Source organism: Lineus longissimus, chromosome 8 (assembly GCF_910592395.1).
Source record: "Lineus longissimus chromosome 8, tnLinLong1.2, whole genome shotgun sequence".
NCBI lineage: Eukaryota > Metazoa > Nemertea > Pilidiophora > Heteronemertea > Lineidae > Lineus > Lineus longissimus.
Genome location: NC_088315.1, coordinates 5,904,874 through 5,929,018, shown reverse-complemented (window position 1 = coordinate 5,929,018; position 24,145 = coordinate 5,904,874). Strand labels below are relative to the sequence as shown.

Sequence of the window (24,145 nt, the reverse complement as noted above, 5' to 3'; positions counted from 1 at the left end):
TGTTGCCCACACCATGAAGCTAACGTAAATGTTAAACTCATGCCCACACATGTTTCTTCACTCCATCAATAGAGTACTCATTGAATCCCTGGCACATGGAGCCGATTCGACGGTTTTCAATTACGTTTTTAATGGGTTTAGAGAGATTTCTTTACTTGTTGATCTCTTATCACGACCCTTTACGTGTCTATCCGGCCGGATGTTGTTCATCACGAACGCTGACATCAGTTAAAGAGACAATGCTAGCGAGGCTATAGAAGTCAGGACCAAGTTTTCCCGCATATACCTATATAAATTATGTAGGAAAACTTGGTACCTTTTGAAATACATGTATATTGAGTTCAGAATGTATTCGAGGGGCCACAAATTCCAGAGGACGCACTCTGAGACTGTAGCCCTCTCCATCACATGACGATTTGCTCCGACCGGGAATAGAATCTACCCCTGAGACAATGTGGTGCTAAGTTTCATTTGTTTTTGCTTTCGTACTGATGAAGTTCTAAATAATCGCAAAGGCATCTGCCTTGTTGTCAATTGTTTTCCAATCTGTATTTCACAGAAAACAAAATACCACACCGTCTGAGAAATCACATTTACTCCATGATCCTTTATTCTTATATACGAATTTATTACGATATGTGAGTAGACAGAACAAATACATACATGGCATATAGATTGAATAGGGAGGAAGAGTAACGCTATTTGAGCAGCCTCCCTTTTCGTTTCATGGCAGTATCAAACAATGCCAGCTTAGTAACTTCGTTGAATGGAGTGCACTAACTTTTCGACTCTGTTTTCACTACCATTTCCATAGTGTTTGGGTCTTTGTGTTTCGATTTACATCATCGACATCATCATTGTTACCGGCAGCGTAACCCTATTGGATTTTTGCCGTATGTATGGAGTCAACAATAGTTTTAAGTCTCTTTTGGCCAGTGATCTTGCGCTGAACCATGCCATCAGCTACAGATATCTTAGAGAAATCAGCTACAGGGGTATAATCTGAATTCCATTGTAACGATCCATCCCTAAGAACGACGAGGTAACTTAGAAGGCACAGTTTTGAAGAAAGTATCGTCGCCACGCTGCAAATGTATTCCAAACATTTGTATATTATATCAATACGGTTGTGTCGTCATGTTAACCATTATCCACATAGCTCAGTGCATTAACTGATGAGTATCATTAGTGCTAGACGTGACATAGAAAATACGTACCGCCAAGCCTTAATAGACAGGTAACCATCTTATCTACTAGATGACACTGGGCCGGGATTAAGTTGGCAGAGGCATTTGTGAGCGTGGAGTTTCATAGGGAATGAGGTGCCAACTTGTTCAAGTACGAATATGGCTTCAGTTGTACCTTTTCAACTAAAGAAACCTGATTTCTGATGGAACCATTTTAAGAAATTCTACTAATCCCAGAAACTGTACGAATATGGCTTCAGTTGTACCTTTTCAACTAAAGAAACCTGATTTCTGATGGAACCATTTTAAGAAATTCTACTGATCCCAGAAAGTCCTGGGTTATATTGGGTCCAGAGTTACATAACTTCAAAGATAAAGTGATAACCTTATATTTCTAGCTAACCACATGATGGTATTACAAAAGAGAGGTAGGCCAGGGGTTGCATTTTATGCAGTCAATGTTCAAGGTCCTTGGTCAATGTTGACACTTTTTGGACACTTTTAATTTCTTGTTCTGTGTATATAATACTCAATTACACATGTAGCGTGCAGCAAGAGACATCGGTTCCAAACAGTGAGCTGATCTGATTTCGTCCCCTTTGGGTCTATAATTAAGTATCATTGCTTTTCAACCCACCGATCCGATTTCACTCAGTCCGAATGTCACTCAGATTAAGATGCGCTAGCTCCCAAGCCCTGAGATGAATAGAGCTAAATCAGAAATGGTATCGGGACCTATTAGCTCACTGGAGTCTAATTAAAACTCTACTGTTCATTACCTTGGGCAATTACATTGCTCTAATCTCATAATGTAAAGTAATATTTCTTTAAAATTAATTAAACGAGGACTGGAACACTTATATATTGAAACCAATTTTATCCCCAGGACTTCGAAATATGCAATGCACGCGAATCATGCACTCGCTTTCGGAGACCTTCGTTCTATTTAATGTGGGACCGAGTTTGGTTTTGATAGCCTTGGGGGTATGGATCTAATTGACGTACGTAGGTGTGCAGTTAAAGAGGTAGATCATCCAAAAGAAGCAGCTAGGACGGAGTTCTTCCCGACGTATGGACGATGAAAAAGAGAAACGGACAAGAAACATAGCATAATCGATAGTTAGTTCTCCCTCCCTTACTTCGTCTAACTACCAGTGAAATTGGGAATCGATTGATTTCAAGTAAATTACGATTCAATTTCATCTTTAATAGAATTATGGTGGTTTGATTAAGGCATTTTGAGTGAAGAGGCTTGCAATCGACGAAAGTGTTCACTGATGATAAGAAAATAGTACTCGATATATTCATCGACTATATCAAATCTCATGTTTCTAACGCAAACTATAAGGCTGGGGAATATTGGGATTGTCTGTTATATCATCCGTTTTCCGGTTTATATGAAGGACAATCTCTGATCAGTCTTCCACCCTCAAAAGAGTCACATGGTTTTTCTTCTCCAATTATTCAATGAGGTAAGACATCGGTTGGAGGGCTTATCGTAGTTCCGTGACAACCGATATCCAAGACAGCGAGTGCCTAATTCATATCGCCTCCATCTCTGTCCAGCCACGACATATGCACAAAAGGTATCGATATTTAGGCGTTTTTGTAGCTTCAAAAGAAAAAGAAAAAGAAACATTTACAAACATTACAGGCATCTGTTCTGACAAGTGATACAGCTTCATACAATTATAGCTGCCAAGTTATAGTCAATCCCCTGAGCATAACTGGTGCAGATACAATTAATTCCTCGGACGAAATCTCAACATATGCTTGATCATGGTACTCGATACTTCGGGCCGAGTTGCTTGTGCTCCAAACACCGCGCCTGATTTGTTTAAAGAAAACCCGCGTCACTGTTAATACGTACGTCTCTCATCTTTGGCAACAGGGTGTCTCGGTTTATTAACCTCGGGTCAGCTTTACAGACAAACATTCCGCGTAAAGGTATCCCCTTGTGTAAAAAAGCTATTGATTTCTTACCCCTAAAGGATGGTCCGTCTTCATCATCGATGTGTGGTAAGAATGTATATCAATTTTCGTTTGATGAAGTAGTTACTTAGAGACATGCTGAACGTTTTTTTAAACTCCGGCTTATACGGTCCACCGTATTCCCGATAGCTTTTCGGGGCGTGAAGGAGACACGTCGGAAACTTAAAATATAGCTGATCCACCAGCGTCGAGTTCGTCGAAAACTTGTCGGCAGCATGTCAGAAAGCCGTTTGTTCACCGGCAATGCGGTGTTCTGGCTTTCCAGTCCATTTCTGTATAACTACTGCGGTAGTGCAGTTGTTAATGCTTCAAAATCTCTAAAGCCAATTTTCAAAATGAATGAGTGACAAAACCACCAAATAAACAGATCGGAGCGAGAAAGATTTGAGCCACGTACAATACATTTGTACTTTTCTTCCATTGGTATCTATGATCATGGCCGTGCTCAAATCAACGAACTTGAAAATTCGCGTGCATCGTATAAAAATCGACTCGTGCTTTCAAATACATTGTTGTTGCAGTTGTAGAGGCCTGAAAAAGCATGCATAAGTACATTCAGTGGCATACCTTTTTAGGCAATGAATCTCCATGCAATGGTAAGAAGCAAATCGCAGACCAAAAACCTGTTTTGCTGCTTCCTAATTATCAATGCCGGAATGCGTTGAATTGCATTAAGACCTTGCAAAAAGGTCCTTCTTCTCCTGTTAGCTAAACGGACGACTTGGAAATGATCTTTGATTAGCTCTTTGATCCGCGTGGGACAGATTGGCAGCGAATTATCTCGCCCCGGTGTATTTGCTTCGTGACCAAGAGCGTACGTTCGGTGACAAATTAGTCGCAATGCAGATTTTTTCCCGAGATGCGAATCATATGATTTCTTGCTAAATGTATTACTTTCTGTTGTGACTTCCGAACAAGGTGAATATATTCTGTGCAAGTAGGCTAAATATCAATGCGCGGAAGTAGAGAGTTACCTTTATTATGTTTAGCAAAAGCTAATGGCAAAAAAGATAACAACAACTCGTTACGAGTGTATTTACTGATGTCGTACTGCTAGTGAGAGTATTTTTATGACATGTTGGCCGGCGGCGTCACTAATGCGATGCTACATTTCATGGCCGTCGGAATGCCCAAAAGGCTATTCTATTTGTTCTGTGAGCGTTGTAGAGTTGTATGCAAGGCCATGCCGTGCCGCAATACATCGCTGTCTAGTCAGCGTATCAATATGCAGACATGACGACATCGCCCTGATCTGATCCGTTTCGTCACTGATCACTTTTTAGTGAGATTCAAAATCAGTGCTAAAGGTCCCGTTAAGACAACATGCACTGAACGGACCATTAGCCATATAGAAATGTACAACTATAGAATCAAGGAGACATAAAACTGTCACAACCGACTCAAGTCGTCAATCGTACTTCAGTACATGAATAGCAATAGCACAGAAGAAGCTAACTCGACGAGAACGTACGTAATGTGGCTAAACCTTTTAAAAGCTGCAACAGGCGTTACAATATACCGGCGTCTTCCGTTGTTTATCGTGGATACTTTGATAGTTCTGTCGTGAGCAGTTCGTTGGAACGTAGAATGAAGAATTAAGCTCTGTGCACACTGACAACATTTTCGGTAACATTTTCGGAAACATCTCGGCAACACACCTGGGCAACAAAAATTTGGCCCTGTATACACATGACAACATTCGACAACATGTTGGGCAACTTATTATCGAATGTTTCTGAGAAAATGAGGATTTTGGACGGAAATTCATAAACAATGGAAGATTCCAAGAGAAGAAGATGTATTGTCGGGGGCTCTGCCATAATTTTACGTATCCTGATTGAAAGACGGCAAAGAAGACGTAAAGATGAGAAAAGAGTGTGGACAAGACCATGGATATATATGAGAGACCAGCATGGGGCCTACCACTGTCTCCTGTCTACTGTCATCCCATAAACAGGCACAACTTTCCCATACTGCGATAAGTTGTTCCACTTTACTCAATAACCATTCCTTGCTGGAGGCTGCTATTTTGACTACATCACATGGCTTCAGGTAGATCATGTGATTTGTGGCCTATTTCTGATTGGATAAAACTCGACAACACTCGGCAACAAAATTGATTTTGTATTATTTCGACAACATTTGAGCAACATTTGGCAAACATGATATCGAATGTTTCCGAACTGTACAAACTGCTAACATTTTCGATAACATCGCACCTGGACAACATGTTGGCCAACATGTTTCCCAAAATGTTGTCAGTGTGTACAGAGCTTTAGTCGGGAGTCCTTTTAAGACGGCATTTATCGACTGAATAGGCAGGTGTTGTTTTTTTTAATTATCAAAATTGTTGAAAGAAACCTCGGTTTACGATAAACCTCGATAAACATTTACTTTGTTTGTCGTCTCTTTGACTCCTATTTCAAACTAACTTTTATATTCATACTGTCTTTTAAAATGTAAAGTATTCATCAAGTAGAACATAACACCACACAATTAACGATTGACACAGCACTTGAGAAACGAACATCGTTTTCGATTGGTAAACTTGATGCCCGCCTTGGACAAACACAGCTTTAAGAACAATGTTTTGATGTCTCGGGAAAATGCCGAAAGCAAAGTTTGCGAAAGGAAAATGAGGAGTCTTAATGGAAATGTTAGGAATCGGAAGAGGTTTCGTCGTTATTTCTTATAATTTTTGAGCCTAACAGACAATCTGGGTTATGTCGCCAATGCGCTGTGTAAATGAAGCAACAGGCATTACAATTATTTCCTGCGTCTGTCGTTCTTTATCGTGAATACTCTAATTTATAGTTCGGTCGTGAGCAGATCGTTGGAACGTAGATACAACCTTCGCACAACGAAGAATTAGTCACATTTGCTTAACTAAATAAGTTTACGACTGGAATTTACCATATCTATTGCGTAATCGTTTGGGAAGTATCTGTATCTAATTCTTGCTCTGACTGACTGACGATTCTACTTTCTCTATTAGAATTTAAACCGTCCATTTCAGATCGGCGGACTTCACCATGTTAATAACATAAATCGCCAATGTGTTACATTGTAATAAATGTATATCATTAGACAATTGTTACATATTTTGATACGAATTTTTTTCATCCGCTTCGAAAATCTTTGAACTCATTTCTAAAAAACCTCGACAGTTGAATCCATTCGTCGACAGATAAACAATATTCAACGCGTGATAGCTCACGCCGGAGTATTCCCTGGTCAGCTTGTCCAATGCAGTCAGAAAGGAAAAACGTATCACATACTACTTTACACAAAAACATTATTGGGACAAACAAGAAGCAAGGGAAATTGTTTAAATGAATAATTCATCATCATATCTCCAAATGGGATGTTCTATTTCCTCCACCACAACTGCAGATTTTTTTACCGCCATCGCATCAATTTCTATCATCTCTATGATGAATATCTGTTACGTACCTGCGTATTGTTACAAAGACGAGCGTGGACCTTTTGCAATATAAACTTCTCTCATGGATGTTAAGGATCGACCATTAATCGCCTTGTATTGGCTGTCGAACAAACTAACGAACCTTGCTTCTTACTATAATGTGTCTGTGTCTTTCGCTGGCTGTGTTCATTGAAACCGCCAGGTGGAAGTGAAATGTTGAATATCACCCTTTCAGATGATTATGAAAGGCCGTATTGTTGTAGTTGTAGCATGACGCTTACTAATTGATTAGTGTACATTGTAACTCCATAAACGTAACTGAACAGGCAATGATGCGGGCTTTTTGCACCGTTTCAGAGATAACTTCATGTTCTGACTTTTCATATTTTGATTTTTTTCCAGGCAATTGAGACACTCTTTATAAGAAAATGTAACGTGACTGAAAGCGACGTGTTTTGTTTTTTGTTTTCTGTTTCCGTTCGCCTGAGGCACATAGGTGCCGACACAGAGAACTCATTACAACTAGGTTCCTTGAGTAAACGACCAGCTCAGCTTTCACGATAAAAAATGTATGAAAAATTCTGAGCTGACGAAGCGGCCACACCAGACATGATATAGAGCACAAAACCAAATGATTTCCCTTCAAACCTAGCACGGATTATTAAATATTTAAGTAATTAATCACCATCAAAATTATAATACTAACATTTTGCTTGGTTTAAATCACGGACTTGCTTGTAAGAACCCGACCCGGCTCGTTTCGGTAATCTGCTAAATGTCGGTGCTGAAGAAGGAGTGCACAAGTGCGTCACATCGGACTACAGGGTATGCTCTCGGTAAGAGAAGTCTGTTTTTGGGCATTAAGGACAAAAAATACCCGGACTAACGGACTCCCACTGTACTCCTCCGACGCCCGATCAATTACCAACTCAATATTTTTGTTCAATGACTACAAATCAATGAATAGTTAAGGAAAATTGACGACAGCAGTTATCTTTATTACACAAACAGTAGTAACGTTGACAACCATGTTGTCACAAAACAAAAACTATGGGTAAAAAGGTGTTATCAAGGATACAGCAGATTTGGAGACGCTGCGTTTAGAATTGATTCACGGACGAAATATTAATTATTTGCAGTTACCGCTGTGCAACTATTTACATTTCTGAAATACTGGAGGTGCCTCATGCAGTTGCAACTCTGATAGATAAGAGACTGAGTAAAAAAATAAAAGGGTTAAGGCTGCAAGTCTATAAGCACCCTGAAAGCTGTAAGGGGAAATCGAAAGGAGGGGCTGGTAATTATGCGCCGATACCAAGATATACATGTAGTCTGGGGTTTGAAGAAGTTACTGTGGTAATGAGATTCTTGTCCACTGGACACAAGGAATCAGTTCTGTGGTTCGAAAATACGACCTTCGACTTATAAGCTCGGCTCCCAACAAAAAAACTATTGATACCGTGAATGAGATGCTCACAGAGCGAGCAGATGAACAATTTCTCAACTTCTGTTTCGTGGCTTAGTAGCTACCAGGTCTGTCTAGCACTTGCTTGCAAATGGCATGATCCTCAATAACAATAGTGATGCTTCAACTAGCCAGACCTGATGGCATGCCATCCACTGATGGCAACAAGGAAGCTTCAACAAAATAGGCATGCAGGTCTCGCAACTGTTACGAACGACGAAGGTCTGTCTTTTTATCAAGCCTGTGCTACATTGTAACTCATTTGAGCGACACTCCAAAATCATCTTCAATACTTAGTTGCACGAGAGATCGGGGAAGTTTTTTAAAAAGTCGATATTCGTACTTCGTCTTCGTAATTCGTCGTTTGTAGCGCTTCGTAAGAGTTGCGAAGACCTGCCTGTTGATCACTGACAATGAAACAAACGAAACTATCGTACCACTGAGAGAGTAGATATTCTTTCTGCTCATTGACAACTTTATGTGGGCTGAAGCTAATCGAAAACAAACGAAAGCTATCAACAACATTCATGAGAAATTACATCAACTCAAAAAAGTCGCCCTACCTTGTGTTTTCGGTCTTTGCTGGTCCGAAAGTTATGTTATTGGGTTTAGTGATTGTGAGTCTGTGCGCGGTCTACGTTTGGTGGGTGGGAAAGAGAGTCACAGTTCAGACGGCCGTTCAGAGCTTTTGATTAAAAGTATTAAGATCCCTACAAATATTTATCCCCGTTAATAAAGGTGAAAATAGAATGCTTTGGCAACATGTACGTCCAAGTCTCTTTAGGTATGACAAATTGGTCTGCAGATAATGGTTGAGGTTGGTTTTATCGCGCCACGTTTTGACAACTTCTCGGCGAAAGTCAATGATGTCATCAAGGGAAAGTGACGCCCAGATTAAGAGATCGTCGATTCCAGGTCGTGGGGGAGAGTGACGTGTTTGCTTTATTGATCGAGGGACTTGCTGATCGATCTTTTTGCTCTTACCATCAGAACATCGCAGAACCGACGAGTAGTCGTCACTGCCCTCTCTATACAAGACAAACTCTCTATGACTTTGCTTCTCACCGAAAATACAAGCTTGCAGTAACATAGATGTTTTAAACTATATTTCGGATACATGTATATGACATAAAACTCATCGGAGTTTCTCCTCCATCTATGTCTTGTACATAGACAACATAGTGCATTCATGCTCTTCCTCCAAAACGTATCGAACAAATACCAGCCCGAGCCAACGCAATCTTCTACAAAACATTTACGCGTGTAGGCGGGTATGCGACAAAGCACGTCTTGTTAATTAGTGTAGGACATCTTCCCTTAAAGGGTTCAGATACAAAGAATCATTCATAACAAAAAAATCCGAGCATAAGAAAGAAACGTCCAACTTTTCCTCCAACACTTATGATGTGCGAAGATTAAAGACATGATTATTTCGTGCCACTTTGAAGTGCATATGAGCATCAACAACATGTTTTGCACGACTTTGCTAAGATATTAAATTCCGGTAGTTTCTCCCAGTGATGTAGGTAAAGACCCTTCCCTGGGAAAAACTGGTCAAAAATTCATTCTGCAGAACTTGGGGCAGTGCTATCATAAGTCTTGTCCATCAATTTGATAGTTCTTAGCGAAACTCTAGGGATCTCCATTCTGTGTGGGAGTCCGGTCTCCGGCGAGCACAGAATACAAATAGACTTCCGATTACACTGTCCAATGAGAAGTGCTGATTTGTTTATCTCATGTGAAGTATTTAGAAATTAGCCAATTACATCGCGTTATCTTGTGGACACTTCCGTGGAGACACCAGCGAACCCATCGATCGTGCCAGTGCAGAAAGAATCGTCGCATTTTTTTCATCAACTTTTTTGGAATCGATTCTTCTGAACAGGTAAATCTCTTCATTGCTGAACCGACACCGTGAAACAAAATATACTGTTAATTTGGATCGGGAAAATACGACCCTACTTCATTTCCAGAGTAAATATCGAGCTTGTACAAGGTCGAGGTCAACTGCCCCGATCATAATAACGAGTTCGTTTTCGTTAAAAAAGGTATGCGCTAGGAAAGTGCGGTACATCTGTGCCGAAGGTGGGAAAACCTGGGAAATTTTTTTCGACGGCTGATGCAATGCCCGTTTGAAAAAGACCTGCATAGGAAAAGACTTGACATCGTTAAAAGTCCTTTTTATGATGACCGTTCTTTAGATGTAGCGCAGACCATGCTTGCCGTTCATAAGTGTTCTCTTGTCCTCCCTGTGACAGTCACTTTGCATAATCTTGTGAAGAACCTAAATGAACCAAATTTAGTTGCTTTATTTTGTAAAAGTCCCTCCAATTCGATTTGTGGACGCCATCAGTTCGCCAATTTCAACTCTTCATCAGTGAGGATACCGCACAATATGTCCTAGATTTCGCGCAGAGGGTTTGGCACTCGGAAAGAACCAAGTGATCAGTACAATTGCCAGTAAATGACTTTGTAAATAGTTTACCCATATCTCTCGGACGGCTACTAAAACAACCCATTGCTATCCCGTAAACAGGGAATTCAGTTTTGTTGATAGAATTGCACACTTCCACGACTTCCGCACTTCCTTTCTCCAGGCGACTATTAACAGATCTGAGAAAATGTTTGATACTACATGTATTTGGTATATGTTTTATCAAGAAACTTTCAACTTGGGTTTTATGGGTTTTATGACCGGTATAGTATGGTAGATGGTCCACAACACTTCGGAGCTACCCTGGGCTGTATGTTGAATTTTCCATCTTGGCATATTCAACTTCCAGACATCTTTGGAATTCCCCCTTCAAACACAGCACAAACACTCTCAGTCTAAAGCACCACTTATATTTCTTGATGGTGGATTTTACAGCTGCTGCCTTTTATGTCGGCAACAACAGCAGATCATGACTTCGACTAATTGATAAAGAGAAACAGAAGCAACAAATTCGATAGCAAACAGACTTTATTCTCCACATTCTGAGCCAAATATACAAGTCAATTGTTAGTTATTACACATCGGTAGAAAAATAGCCCATCATAACACAGTAATGCTTTAACAATTACATTTAACAATTGATGTTCAAAATACCACCAATACGCTCTAAAAGGCCAGGTTGTGTTTTGCACTTTCTGTTTACGTCCGCAGGCTCTGGAAATGTTAGTAGTATCACACTTCTCCACTATAAAAGAAGACTGCGCACACATCACCTGCCATTTACCCCTCTTTGCGCGTTGGCCCTCAATGAACTGAGCGAGTGCTGAATCCATGTGATGTAAATCCAATATCAGAAACACTCGTAACGTCATTTACACTACACTTAGAACACATTTATATACACTGCACGACCGATGCTGCCACACGTGGAGCTAGGTCAGCACTAGCATTACCAGCGGGCCACATGTAAACACCGTACATGAACCAACCCTATTTAAAGAAAAAAGGTTTTCCAGCAGTAGGGAGAGACGCAAAGGAACATGAAAGCATTAAGACCATCCCAAAGATGAGGGTTCATGTACTTCGGACTGAGAACATGACATGCGGTATGACGTTGTCTAAACACATGTGTAAAGTAGGTCACAAGTATACGTAATGACCATCAATACTACTTGCCGATTTTTTTGTTAGAGACTTTGGTCTTAAAGATTTATTCGATTACGTCTGTAGTCACTTATTTTTTGCTTTCATATCCCAGCTAAGAGTATGTATCGGTAATGACACAATTCTTCCAGAAAATCGACTGGATTCTCGAGTTTATAACAATAATAGTATTGGAATAGGTGCAGATATTTACATACTGCATATACGTGCATATGCCGAGTAACATAATACATAATAAATCTCTCCACCCGCGACATCACCACCGCGTTCATCCATTGCCTGGATCCATCAGAATAAGCTTACTTGCCGGTTATCAAAAAATTAAAGAGGGTAATGTAGCCCCGGGGAAAGCTAGCTCTTCCACCGTGCTCTCATCACAATCAATGAGTTTGTACCTGCGTATTAATAAGCCCCACTTTCGGTCAGAAAGTCACAAGTTATAGCGAATGAACATATAATCGCAACATTTTTTCAATCCGCCACTTCCAATCCCCAAACCTCTATGCACCAATGAAAATGGACCTCAACTTTATAAACATCTTAATATCTGTTGCGTACCTACTAAATAAATGCCCCCCTTATGAGGAGAGAGCCTTACCGTTGTTCAGTCTGCGGAAGGCTTCATCGTCACGACAGCGCTGCCTTTTCCCCACACACTGAAGCTTTCCATATCGTTACAAGGTGTCTCTGTGAACTTTTACCAAGCTTTCAAGGGAGACCGGAGTCTGCTAGGTTGTGACCACTTAGTCAGCAGATGGAGCTTCTGCTTAAACCACAGATGAATTGGTTCGGTACTAAACTTGTAAAGATTCCCGACATGGTGGTTCATGCCTTATAAAATAATACATGACACTGATATTACCTGTAGACAACTATAAGTGAGAATCAGATCTGCTTCTCGCAGACTCACACAGCTAATGACCGAAAGGGACGCAAAAATGTAAACAAATTTACAAGTATGTACAAAATAATATTCTTTTCCTCACTACTTCGATCAAAACGTAGATTATGGTAGCCCAGAAGACTAGTTCGCAAATCACAAACTCAAGCAGCAGCTTTCGCAAAAGTCGGAAATTAAATGTAATGTAATTGCAGCTCAGCGTGTTGCCATGTGCCCGATTTTTAATATGGCAATCCTTTTCAAAATACGTATTTACAGGCATCTGCATTAAAAGCAACCACAATATGTTTGTCGACTCGATCCCCAATAAGGCAGACGTGCAATTTGGAATACGTGTCAACTGTCTAAATTTCTGGGTGTGGCCACGATAGCAGAATCGCCACGTCATTCATCATCTAACCAGTTCCCGATTTTATACTTTCATAACTAAGGGAGCAAGTTACTGCACGCCTCGTTTTCGATGCCGGAAGCCAGGGCATTTCTTGGCCCCAACGCAAACTCCACTGCGCTGCAGCATGGCATTCCGGGCACGGCATGAAGCACGACAGCCACCATTTAACAGAGTCGGGCATTCATTGACGACTAACACCTATCACCAAGTACGAACTCTCATGGATCCTAGGATATCTAGAGCCCTAAAAGAGCGAAATTTGCTATGATTTTGTTTTTGATGCTGGCCACTTATTTGCTCCGATGCAAACTCCATCTCCACGCCACCAGTTGTTTACATCTTTATAATACGTGACTTGGGTGTCATCCCAAGCCATGGCGCACAACCGACACCAAAACAGAGTATTGACGAACTGTCCAGTTCCTTTCCAGCGAAAATATTCGTTGTACAGATCGTCATTTTGATCAAGTTTGTGCAGATATATGGCAAGTGCTTTCGGCGAATCAAAATCGTCCACGTGAATGAAGGAGTGCGGTGGTGCTGCTCTCTTGTAGTCGTCGGGATGAGCACCCATCACAATAGGTATGACGTCATGTCTGCAAAGAGAGAATGGAACGCGAAATAAATGACATGCTAATTTGTGTTAATTTAGTCAGATATATCATATATATATGAAGAAGTTGCTGTACTCTCCTGAAATCAAATTATTTCAACACATTGCAATACGCAGTCTGCGAACGAGGTGTTTGTCAAGGTTGATTGCTACTTTGAACGGCGACTGATAAGCTAATGACTTTGATATGGAAGGACACCTGCCGGTGTAAGGCTACGTCGATTTCATACGATGATGGTATCATCACCTCGGAAGCGGAATGTAATGTAGTAAATGTAATGAGTACAGAGGTGCAGCGCGTAATGGGGAAAGAACTTGTAGTTTTAAGCGAATGCTACACATGACGAGACGAAGGTGGTCATGAAAACATAGAATGGACCCGGTATACGGTTGCGAAAAAGATTGTATTGATATAAGATCTAAGTTACGACATGCTCCCTATAGGTTTCCATCTACCTTCCGGAGTGGCAAACATCACCAGCTGTGTCAATTTCCATCTAGGACTGATAATCTGGCTTCTGTTTCACCTAATATCACGAAGAGAATGATTACATTCATCAAATTGAAGTTACGGCGGACTCCCTTTACAAATGTTGGTTTCCATATGCCTTCCGGAAATGCAACAGCAACACCTGTGTCAATTTCAATCTAAAAGCTGCGACTTGCATTCGATGGAGGTTGAATAGGAAGATCTATATCAACAGGTTTTTCTTTGCTTTAGCTTTCTATTGTATGGGAAACGTTCAAATATATAGGAAAAAGCAACGATGTTACAGTGACCGCAGTGGATAATCCTAGGTGGCGAGCTTGGCAAGTATGAAAATGATGCCATTGGTAAACCGTGGCTCTTTCCATTCGTGGAGAGCGAATATACACTACAACTATATTAAGCGAATGGATTCGCTCAATTTAATCTTGCATTTATAGCTTTAGAAATTTAGCAAATCAAGCACGGAAATTTAATGGGATACACACTTCGTTAATTGATGGGGCAATTTTCCGGGCAGGTGGAGGAGCGAGTCAGCTGTGCATCTTAACGATGATTATCGACAACCTGAAGATACATGTGTACCACAACGTGTCATGATACGACAGGACGCGAATGCGATGTTTGCCGCACATGAACTGGCTTGTCCGCCAATTTTCAAAATTTCAAGATGCGCCAATCTCAGCAAAAACGCAACTCATGAACGCAGAGGAGAAACCCGACGAAATAAATTCTCCACCAAAGGTTACTAGACAGTATTATTGATAGTTTTGCCAATATCACCAGAGTTCAATCGTTCATGCCAGATACACCTGGTTCAGATCAGCTTTATTTATTAGCGTAGATTTGGTTTGAAATTGGCGACAACTGCATCTGGTGTATCTCGAACTGCGAAAGGCACTTTAATCTGAAGTTCAAGCCACCCCTTAAAAAATGGCTTGAGGGAAAGTGACAATGAAGGGAAAACTTTGGCGTGTGATTTGTTGGTTTTTCATACAAAATGGCTTCCAGTAGGACCGCGATTTCTCCAAATAGGATGACTGGAAAATCATAACGTCATGATCCATTTGGGGATGGACCAATTAGGGAGATGATCGGTCCATATTGCCAGATATCCACATGGGCGCGGTACAGACATCATCCATGCTAATCTTGCTGCAGTACATAACCGCCTGCTGGCTGTAGCTATTGTAATCAGCAGATATACATTAAAACCATTTGAGTCTGGGCCAACCGACTCATGGTCATTTACATTCTACCAATAATTCAGTTAATTTCCCAGTTGTGGTCTCAACGCGAGTTCACGATACAGAAGAGTAGTTAATTTCCACCAGAACATCCAAAAGGATTTACGCTTTGGAAATGGAAACAAGCGCTTGCTTAGTGCCAGGGTTAAGTATTTTTGGGCAACTGGCCTCTCGCGGTTTACCACTTCACTCTTTAGAGATAAGGCTTGCGTTTGACTGACTGAACCACTGCCGTTGTGAATGTCAATCTTCCCCATGATCGAAGCAATTTCACCGATATTGTAAGAAATCCAGACTACTCGATATCCCGCGCCAAACATGATGGGTGACAATACCCCACAAATGACATTCAGACCATACCGTAGTAGAAACAAGAATGTCACAGTTCATTCCACTCGTACCAGAGTAGTAATCATTATTGATACAATGTAACTCAGACTCCGTATCAATATTTGGATGAATTCAGTCCGCCGCCAGATTCATTCATGGCGATGACGACGCTAGGAAGGACTGTGGACACCAGACACTAAATTTGTCATGTTTACTTTACTGCTTCCCATTTTTGTTAGTGATACGTACGTACATCGATAGTCACAAATACAATGTACTTGTAACAAGAGCTTAAAATGTGTACTTTCTTCTCAAAGCTTTGTCATGTCTTTCAGTACAAACACGCATTTCAAGTGAGTGTCTCAAACAAGAACGGGTGGTGCGTGCTGTCGTGTCATATGATAAGTGAGTATCTCAGTACATCATCCCAAAGTGTGAGCGGATATCCAAGCAACATAAGCCTTTTCTTTTTATTGTATAATGTGGATGCAGTCTGTATCTTTTGTCGACATTTTTAACTTTCCTTCGAAAAATCCAATATCGCATTGTAAGCTTACACGTTAGATAAGAACCCTTCTACAAGAGACGTCAAGTGTTTAGGAATCTTATTCAACTTTGTTTTCGTATTTCTTCAAAAACAGCACTCTGTGCCTCTTCAACGGTACCGATATTGAAAGACTCTGGTGACATTTACCACTATTGGAAACATTTACTGGAGGATTTTGAGTGCAGCACAACTAAACTCTGTTTAGAGACACAATCCTTGACCAGTACACATTCAAAACAAGAACTTAAGCACGCTTTATTCTAAGACTTTAATACTCCCCCAATATTGGGATGTTGAAATTCTGTAAGAACACCATTAAGGATAACGCTGGAGTGTCTTAATTATTGTCGGGAGCGGATTGATTTCTTTAAATCACCTGGGATGGAGCGGATATTGCTTCAGGGCAATTCAGCTAAAACAATGCGGTTGTTACGTTGAGATCCCAAGCGTACCTCATCTAGCATAGCAGTGCAGCTAAAAGAAGCAATCGTTTCTTTAGGAAATACCCGAGAAGAGCATCAAATTTGCAATTATTGTTGTAGACTCAGGCGTTCTCAATTTCACCAGACCACAAGGCTGACTAAACAGAAAGTGATTAGGAAAACTCTGGCAGACAATCCGTTTTTCACCGGAAATTCCTCACTTTAGATTTTCAGTAAAATCTCGCCTGTGAGTGAGATTTAAACCTCGCCTGTGAATGTGGTTTCCAGTGAAAACTAAATGTATTCTCATCCAGCTCGTTCTCTGCACGCCAACTCATATAACGGTCAGATGAACTAGCATCTCAATTTTCCTCGTTAAGGCAACACGTAACCATGACAACGTCCAAACGATCTACGGGTGAAGCGATGAAAGGTAATGGCACTGTTAGTGGTTTTCAATATTGAACAAAGCCATTAAAGTGGGCTTAAAGTGAGCCATAAAGGAGGGAGATTTTTGGAGGGTGATGCTCAACTATTAAAAGCTTGTTCTGTCTACTATTCTTTTATGAACAAAAAATGCCAATAATCACCTTATCTTGTTAGATATTTTTCAGAGGCAATTCAAAAATTTTTCCTATGACATCGAGGACTGAGTGCTTCAATATGATCAACGTCGATTTTATGCAGAGCTTTGAGTCCAGTCTTTGTGGATTTGTTCATGTCATGCAATCACTAAAGCAGGAATATTGTCCTTTGAAACTATTACATTGGCATTAGCACTGCTTGCATGCTGACCACACTGTTTTAACGACTAAACAGCCAAATACATTGCCCACAAGGGAACACGGGCTTGTTCCAAATTACAAGAATAAGAAAGGTATTTCGCACATTTGGGAACGATTACACATGGCCAAAATGGCCTATCTATGAAAACTTATCTGTTAGCTGCTAATGGAAACTCTAACCCCACTCCCAGATGGCTGACCACGAAAAACAGGCTCTGGGCGAGCGTGCTATTCATTATAATGGCCGAAGCGGCTATGCTGCCGGGTGGTCACATTAGTGGCCGAGGATTAGCCATATATCGGCTAGTCTGATGCCCACTTTTTATAATGACATGGAGTTGTAATTGATTCCCAAATGACGATGTTGCTTTTTCTATCAGATGCATCCCATTTATGCAGTACAATACGATTTCGGTATCGTTCGTACATGGGTCGTTTGTGTTCGTATGTGTATGTTTCTAGCAGAAAGAAATGGTAGGAAAAGACGGAGAGAGCTTTGGACGGCATTGTAGTTTTTGTACAACATATCGGAAATGGTGTATGAAAAAGTACCTTTTTCAAATTAAGTTCTCTCTGGCTCCATATACGTCACAGCAAAATGTCTCTCTCACTAAAAAATTATGGTAAGGCATATCTAGCCACCTTCTATGCGCAACTATATCGCAATAACTATTCAATCTCAATATTTGTGCTCGACGATGGTAAACTTGCACATTACGGCTTCAACATTTCCCAAACTAGCGCCTGAGGTACGGCAAAGAACGTACCTTTGGCCTCTGATCTCTCATGGACTTTAGCTTGGAGCCAATTGTACCTTTCCCGGACAGTAATCGCCCTTGGGTAAGCTGATGACCTATTGCCTTGCTATGGCTCTGGCGTTATTCCATAGCAAGCAATCGCCGTTCACCAACACCAGAAGATTGATGGTCCCATCATTTTAGCACCTCCTAGATTTTGCAAGGGCTATTAACCGAGAGGCAATAGACCAAGATGACGGAAGAAACGAAGCATTCTTCATCTACACAGCCATCTAGATACCATGACCATGCACTTTGAGGGTTTGGGACCAAGTCCGTAATGGGTACTTATTGCCTACACAAAAACCTTGTTGTCGTCATTGGAAAAGGCTTCAGATCGTTTGCCCATGAGGGGCTAGCTATACATACGAGTGCTAGGACGATAGAAAGAAACAGATCCATCCCTAGGTGTGTTCAGATATACCATGGCCACTTTAAAGGCTTTTTGAGCAACCGGGATTGTACTTATTGTCGACTTATACATTAGACGAGAAGTCGTCATGGAGTGACTTGGAAGATCCTTCTTGCAACAGCTAATTTGACAGACCTTAGAATAATATGATTACCTAGAAACAAAGCGTTGTTGTCTCCCAACAACTTGCTATAGAACATGGCGAATAGCTACATGTAAGGTAGCACAAGATGACAGTTAGATCTGTGGTACAATAGTGAATTATTCATTCATGAGCAACTTTTTTGTTGACGCAAAAGAAATGTATCTTTCAACATCACCTGTTACCAATGGAAACTTTTCTGTACTCAATTCTGTCACACCGTAGAACAAATTTGCCTTCCCGGTCAATAACACTGCTATGCTTTTATGTCCGTTGCGGCGAACGAAATAATATGTTATATCTGTCTTATTCAAGGTGCAATAACTGGACGATATGAAGCTGATATTGCACTCTCATACTGAATGTATGACTACTCGTATTTGAGAAGTAGACAATGGCTAGCTATTCTATATGGAGTCTGTGATGGCTCAAATAAACGAACATGAAACAGAGTTAGCCATGCTAATAAGGCTGGCGCGGAAAATGAGATTTTATGTGTAGGGTGGTTTGGACTGAATGAACTTGCTTCCTGGTTATCGATGGCCGTCAATGACGAGGGATGGGCCATCGAAGGGTTGGAGCAGCTTGCAACTGCAAACAACGCGAGGTAACAGGAATGATGGGCGCTGGGGGCTGGGGGCTGCCTCGCCTATTCTATTATATAAATGATAGGTCTTGGGTGTATCATTTTACACAGCAATGTCCAATAACGCCCCTGCATCTCTACTTCAGGCTCCACGGTAGCTAATGGTTATTCTATCCCACCCACCTATCCATCATAGGCTCTGCCTACTACAACAGGATCTAACACGTTCCACCTGTAATAACCATAAGCTTGAACGAATTCTCCTAATGGATCGTTTCCTTCGATTTTCCCATTAGGTTTGTCCAGTAGTTTGTCAAAGTACATCGCCTGTTGATGACACAACCAATTCGATGGTCGTTACACACTAATGCACCATTGATGCTAAACTGTGACACACACTCTCCTTGATGGTGCGTTAGTGATGCAGGTCACTGCGGTTTTATTGCTATTGCTCATCTTTTGGCCGGTCTTGAAGAATAGGTTAAACGATATTGTGCACAAGATTTACTGTAAACCGTTAATATTTTGCGAACAACCTCTATTCGCAAGAATACAAATATGTAATATCAATATATCTTTATTAACGTTAGTGGTTGTCCCCTTTTAATTTTTCAGCTGGTCGCCATAGATTAAAGTGTTTTACAACTCATGACAGAGCAAAAAATACTGCTCGTAAATACAGCTGTAGTATGGGCCGACGACCCAATCCAAGTCAAAGAATAGTTGTTGATTCAGCAAAGGCACCAACCATCACCGCAAAACAATTTCTCTCGTGACTTTCGCTTGCAATAAATACTGAGCTACGTTCAATGAAAATCAAAACGAATGCAATCTAATCACAATTCTCGATCCCTCTGGATGTATTCATCACGCTGACTGCAATCGCGTATCAAATCAATCATCGTCTCAGCAAGCCCCGCGATCAGGAATCGATTCACATCTTGCATTATTAGGCTTCCTGCACGGCAAATATAGATCCAACGGTACCAAAGCCCAGTAGTCTCATTCGAAATGTAAAATACTAAATTCGATTTTGATGTGTCGAATGGTCCCTCTGGCCTTTCGTTCAACTGACAATCAGAAGCGCTTGCCTCATATCTTCCCAGAATATAAAAAATGCCAATATACCCAAGGGTAATTTGAAGTATAACACCAAGCGACATTGGAACGTGATGCCTACTCCTCGGTGCAGAACTCATCAATGCTTTTTTTTGGATCCCGTGTGAATTTTCCATCTGTGGTAACAACATTCCTCTATTGTATCAGCAGCGACGTCTCTTAAACAGATAAGAGTGACACAAGGCGACGCCATCACACCGGTTGTAAGGACTCAGGATCCGTTGTTGTTTTGAAAGATGCTGAACTGTATTCAATTCTATCTGCGGTACCAACAGCAGAGGCATGTTGAATAGGGCATTGTCTTCCTTTTCCTCCATAACCTGTTGAATTGAGAGTTTTGCAATCACAAAGAATGGTGCTTTGGAAGAAAGTACAATTGACAACTTGACACTCGGCAACAAACGTGGCGCCAGGTGCCAGTGCAATGTTTCGGCTAGGTTTGTTCACACATACAAGTAACTCTCATAAGCCACTGTGTCTGAATCTTTTAAAATTCAGATCAGCCTCACTAGATCGATTTTCACATCGGAAAATCCTCCCAATCCGCCGCAGTTAATCACAATCGAGTTTATCAACCGGAATTACATCGCCTGATTGCAAAAGGGAACAGTGTTTTGGGCAAAATAAATCTACGGGGATAGGTCCATTGGTTGCATATAGGCAACACTGGAAATACTCAATACTATACTTTATCACTTGGCAGTGCCAATATCAGTCTGAAATCATAAGTTGTCTCGACTTGCAATAAAAGCTGAAAATAAAACCTTTAAGTGCACGGCCTGGGATGAAATGAACGTGCTTCGAACACCGACTCAAAAGACCATTCAGTGCTACTGGCACATCAGGTTAGTTTCATGGTGAGAACCGACGAATTGGAATATTCGAATCATCAACATCCTAAACAACAGGTCCGTCCACTTAATCCGAATCCGGTGCTTCTTGCGTTCCACCTGCACTCCGCAAAACCTGACTTACAAGACCTCAAGTTATCGATTTGACGCCAGGAGCCTTCTTCAACATCCTCAATCATAACATAAGTTGCTCTCTAGGATCTGACTGTCTCCCGTCATAATGCCAATAATTGGATCTGTCGGATGATTATCGCTGCCTTGTGATTAATTGAACCCAGGTTACGCTTCTGCGCCAATCGATCATAAATTGTTTTGCTTAGATTTGAATGTGATCCTAATTTAATTGGTTTTGCTTTTTGTTAACCCTTGATACATTGTATGCCATTGGAAATCAACTCGCGTTCGGGACATTGAAAAAGCCCCGTAAGATAGTATGATGGTAATGGTACAATCTATGATCTACGGTGGTACAACATCTATCCACGCCACACCACCCAGGTAACCATCACTCAGCAGACAGCGTGGTTGTACGAGCAGAAAACATACCACTGAGCCTCAACAGTACGCTCTTTCAGGGCATAATTCACACGACTAATAGTCAAACGTGCTCGAAAGGTATTGTTTTGGGACACCCTGTATTACACAATGACCACCTAGCAGTATACTTGCGTGTAGGTCAATGGTAACACGGATCTAGAGCAGCATCCGTGATGGTAACAAGGGAGCGATGATTAGGAGAAATGAGAGAGAGTATCGTTCTCCACAGACAAAAGCAGAATTTCCCATCACGTGCTTTGAAATGCAAAGCGACTGAATAGAAACAAGCAATTATTCTGTTAGTCAGTGTGTGTTTCTTTGCCGTGCCTAATGGCATAACCTTTATGTCTGGAAAGCGATTGAGCAATTAGCTAATTTACATTTATTTATAAGAACTGAACGGAAGAGAAAAGTAACCGCTACGAATATTGAATTTACGCACAATTGAGACAATTTCAGTAGACTACATATTCGAACATCCGAAGCGTCCTGACACTGAATCTCAATCATTTGCACTGCAGGTGTAGACGTTTGAAATGTCCTTGATAGAATATCCAGGGAAAAATATTATATTATGCCCTTTAATCTCGAAACTATTGATGGCCGTGGCCTTTATAGAACCAGATACCAGAATCCGTCAGAATACCCTTTTTTTCAGGAGGACATTTTCTATGTCGGCCGTCAAATCGTTTTAGAGATACATGTATATAGGCCAAGGAGGATACCGCGGTGACGTCACATCACGTGATCCCGACCCATATTAGTGATCGCTATGGCCAATCAGATTCAGTCTACTGACAGCAGCAGCACTGAACACATCTCCACGTCTCACTGTCTGGTGCGCTCCTGTACACAAAAACACCAATAGACATGAAATATTGCAATACCTAGTATGGATTCTTCCTGTGTAAAATAATATTTACAGAGCAGATTAACTTCCACGAATAAAAAAGACGTTTGGCGTGGCCAAAGTGCGGAAATAATGTCTCCGCTAAAATACACTACGAAATACACTAGGCAATGCACTACGCAATATACAGTAGAGATGCAGTTGAGTTTGTTATTGTTTTGACTTAGAAGCCCGCCCATATCATAATATATTCATGTATTCATGAAGTATGAACTCATTTCTGTCCCATACAACTCTAAGAACAGTCAATTTCTCCTTAAATCATCACCGAAACCGCGATATCCGCAGGAAGATTTCGTTCTAGTGTCCGAAAATGCATGATCTTACAGGGGCGCTAACTCGACAAATAGAGGGGATCTATGGGGATCTATGCGAGTTTTAGGTCCAACAGGTCTCAAACTTGTAAAATCTGTAAACATGCCTCCAAATCCCATTATGATAATGAAGAGATTGCCCCATATCTGGGAGACTGTTTTAAACCATCGCTAATTTTGGAAGATCGGTGCCCGGCTATTTGGTTTTAAAAACCCTATTTTTCCCCATCAAAACAGCACTTTTCATTATTCAAATGATAGCTTATTGTCTGAAGACTTATTTCATAGCAGAAAAGTACTAATAACTCTGATTTGATGCGAAAAATCTAACTTTTTTGATGACTTGATTTTCCCTTGGCCGTGGATCGAGTTTGTTTACATTATGCAGCGCCATCTTGGAAAAGCCGTGACGTCACCGCGGTATCCTCCTTGTATATAGGCTGGTTTTCAACTACGGTCATGCAGAAAATCGAACGCTAAGAAGAAGCAGAAGAAAGAAGCGCTTTCAGGCAATGACTGTGATGAGCATCAGCCCTGAGGACATTAACTGCTCAACAACCTCTGCGCTGTGCTGCCAGGACGCTGTTTGTATCACCAGTGAGGTTGTTGCATCGGTAACGAAAAAAAGCTGCCAGCAGTTGGTATTGTCAACCATATTCCCTTGGAAACCACTTCTAGCAACATCTGTGCTGTTGCTGTCTCGACGCCCACATGCAAAAGAATGCGTATTTCTAGCATTCAAGATGACAGTGATGAGGTAAATTTTCACCAATAAGCGTTGTTTTCGATCATCGGCAGTCTCTTGCCCGTTAACTGAATCATTTGCTACGATTGGTGCCACTGGAGAAGCCAGAGCCTCCGACGGCTCACTTGGAGAGAAGTAATGACCATGCAGTCTAATTTGTTTCTACTTGGGGCGTTACTTCAGCAAGACATGACGGATGAGAGAGGTAATGATCGATTCTCGAAGAAGTTTCTTGGTCTTCGGTACCAGGTAGATTGGACTGTGGGTGACGCGTGCGGGAGGATCATCGTGAGTAGAGAATGATGGTTTCAGCATTTTGTGAGCACGAAACCGAACAGACAGA

At 41.1% G+C, this 24,145-nt stretch overlaps 2 protein-coding genes across 8 annotated transcripts in view; both read right to left on the bottom strand.

Moving 5' to 3' along the window:
* Window positions 1-8,931, bottom strand: part of LOC135492019 (uncharacterized) — a 29,011-nt gene extending 20,080 nt beyond the window's left edge. Inside the window, exon 1 of one of the 2 annotated variants that reach the window (XM_064778094.1) lies at window positions 8,632-8,931. The gene's annotated coding sequence lies outside the window, so the exon portion shown is untranslated. The remainder of the gene's footprint in view (window positions 1-8,631) is intronic. The other variant, XM_064778100.1, reaches the window with a different exon arrangement.
* A 2,081-nt stretch (window positions 8,932-11,012) lies between these two features.
* Window positions 11,013-24,145, bottom strand: part of LOC135492832 (glycoprotein 3-alpha-L-fucosyltransferase A-like) — a 33,279-nt gene continuing 20,146 nt past the window's right edge. For all 6 annotated transcript variants that reach the window (XM_064779492.1, XM_064779489.1, XM_064779491.1 and 3 more), the window contains exon 3: window positions 11,013-13,554. In XM_064779492.1, coding sequence (XP_064635562.1) covers window positions 13,221-13,554 — 334 coding nt within the window. In that variant the 3' untranslated portion in view covers window positions 11,013-13,220. The remainder of the gene's footprint in view (window positions 13,555-24,145) is intronic.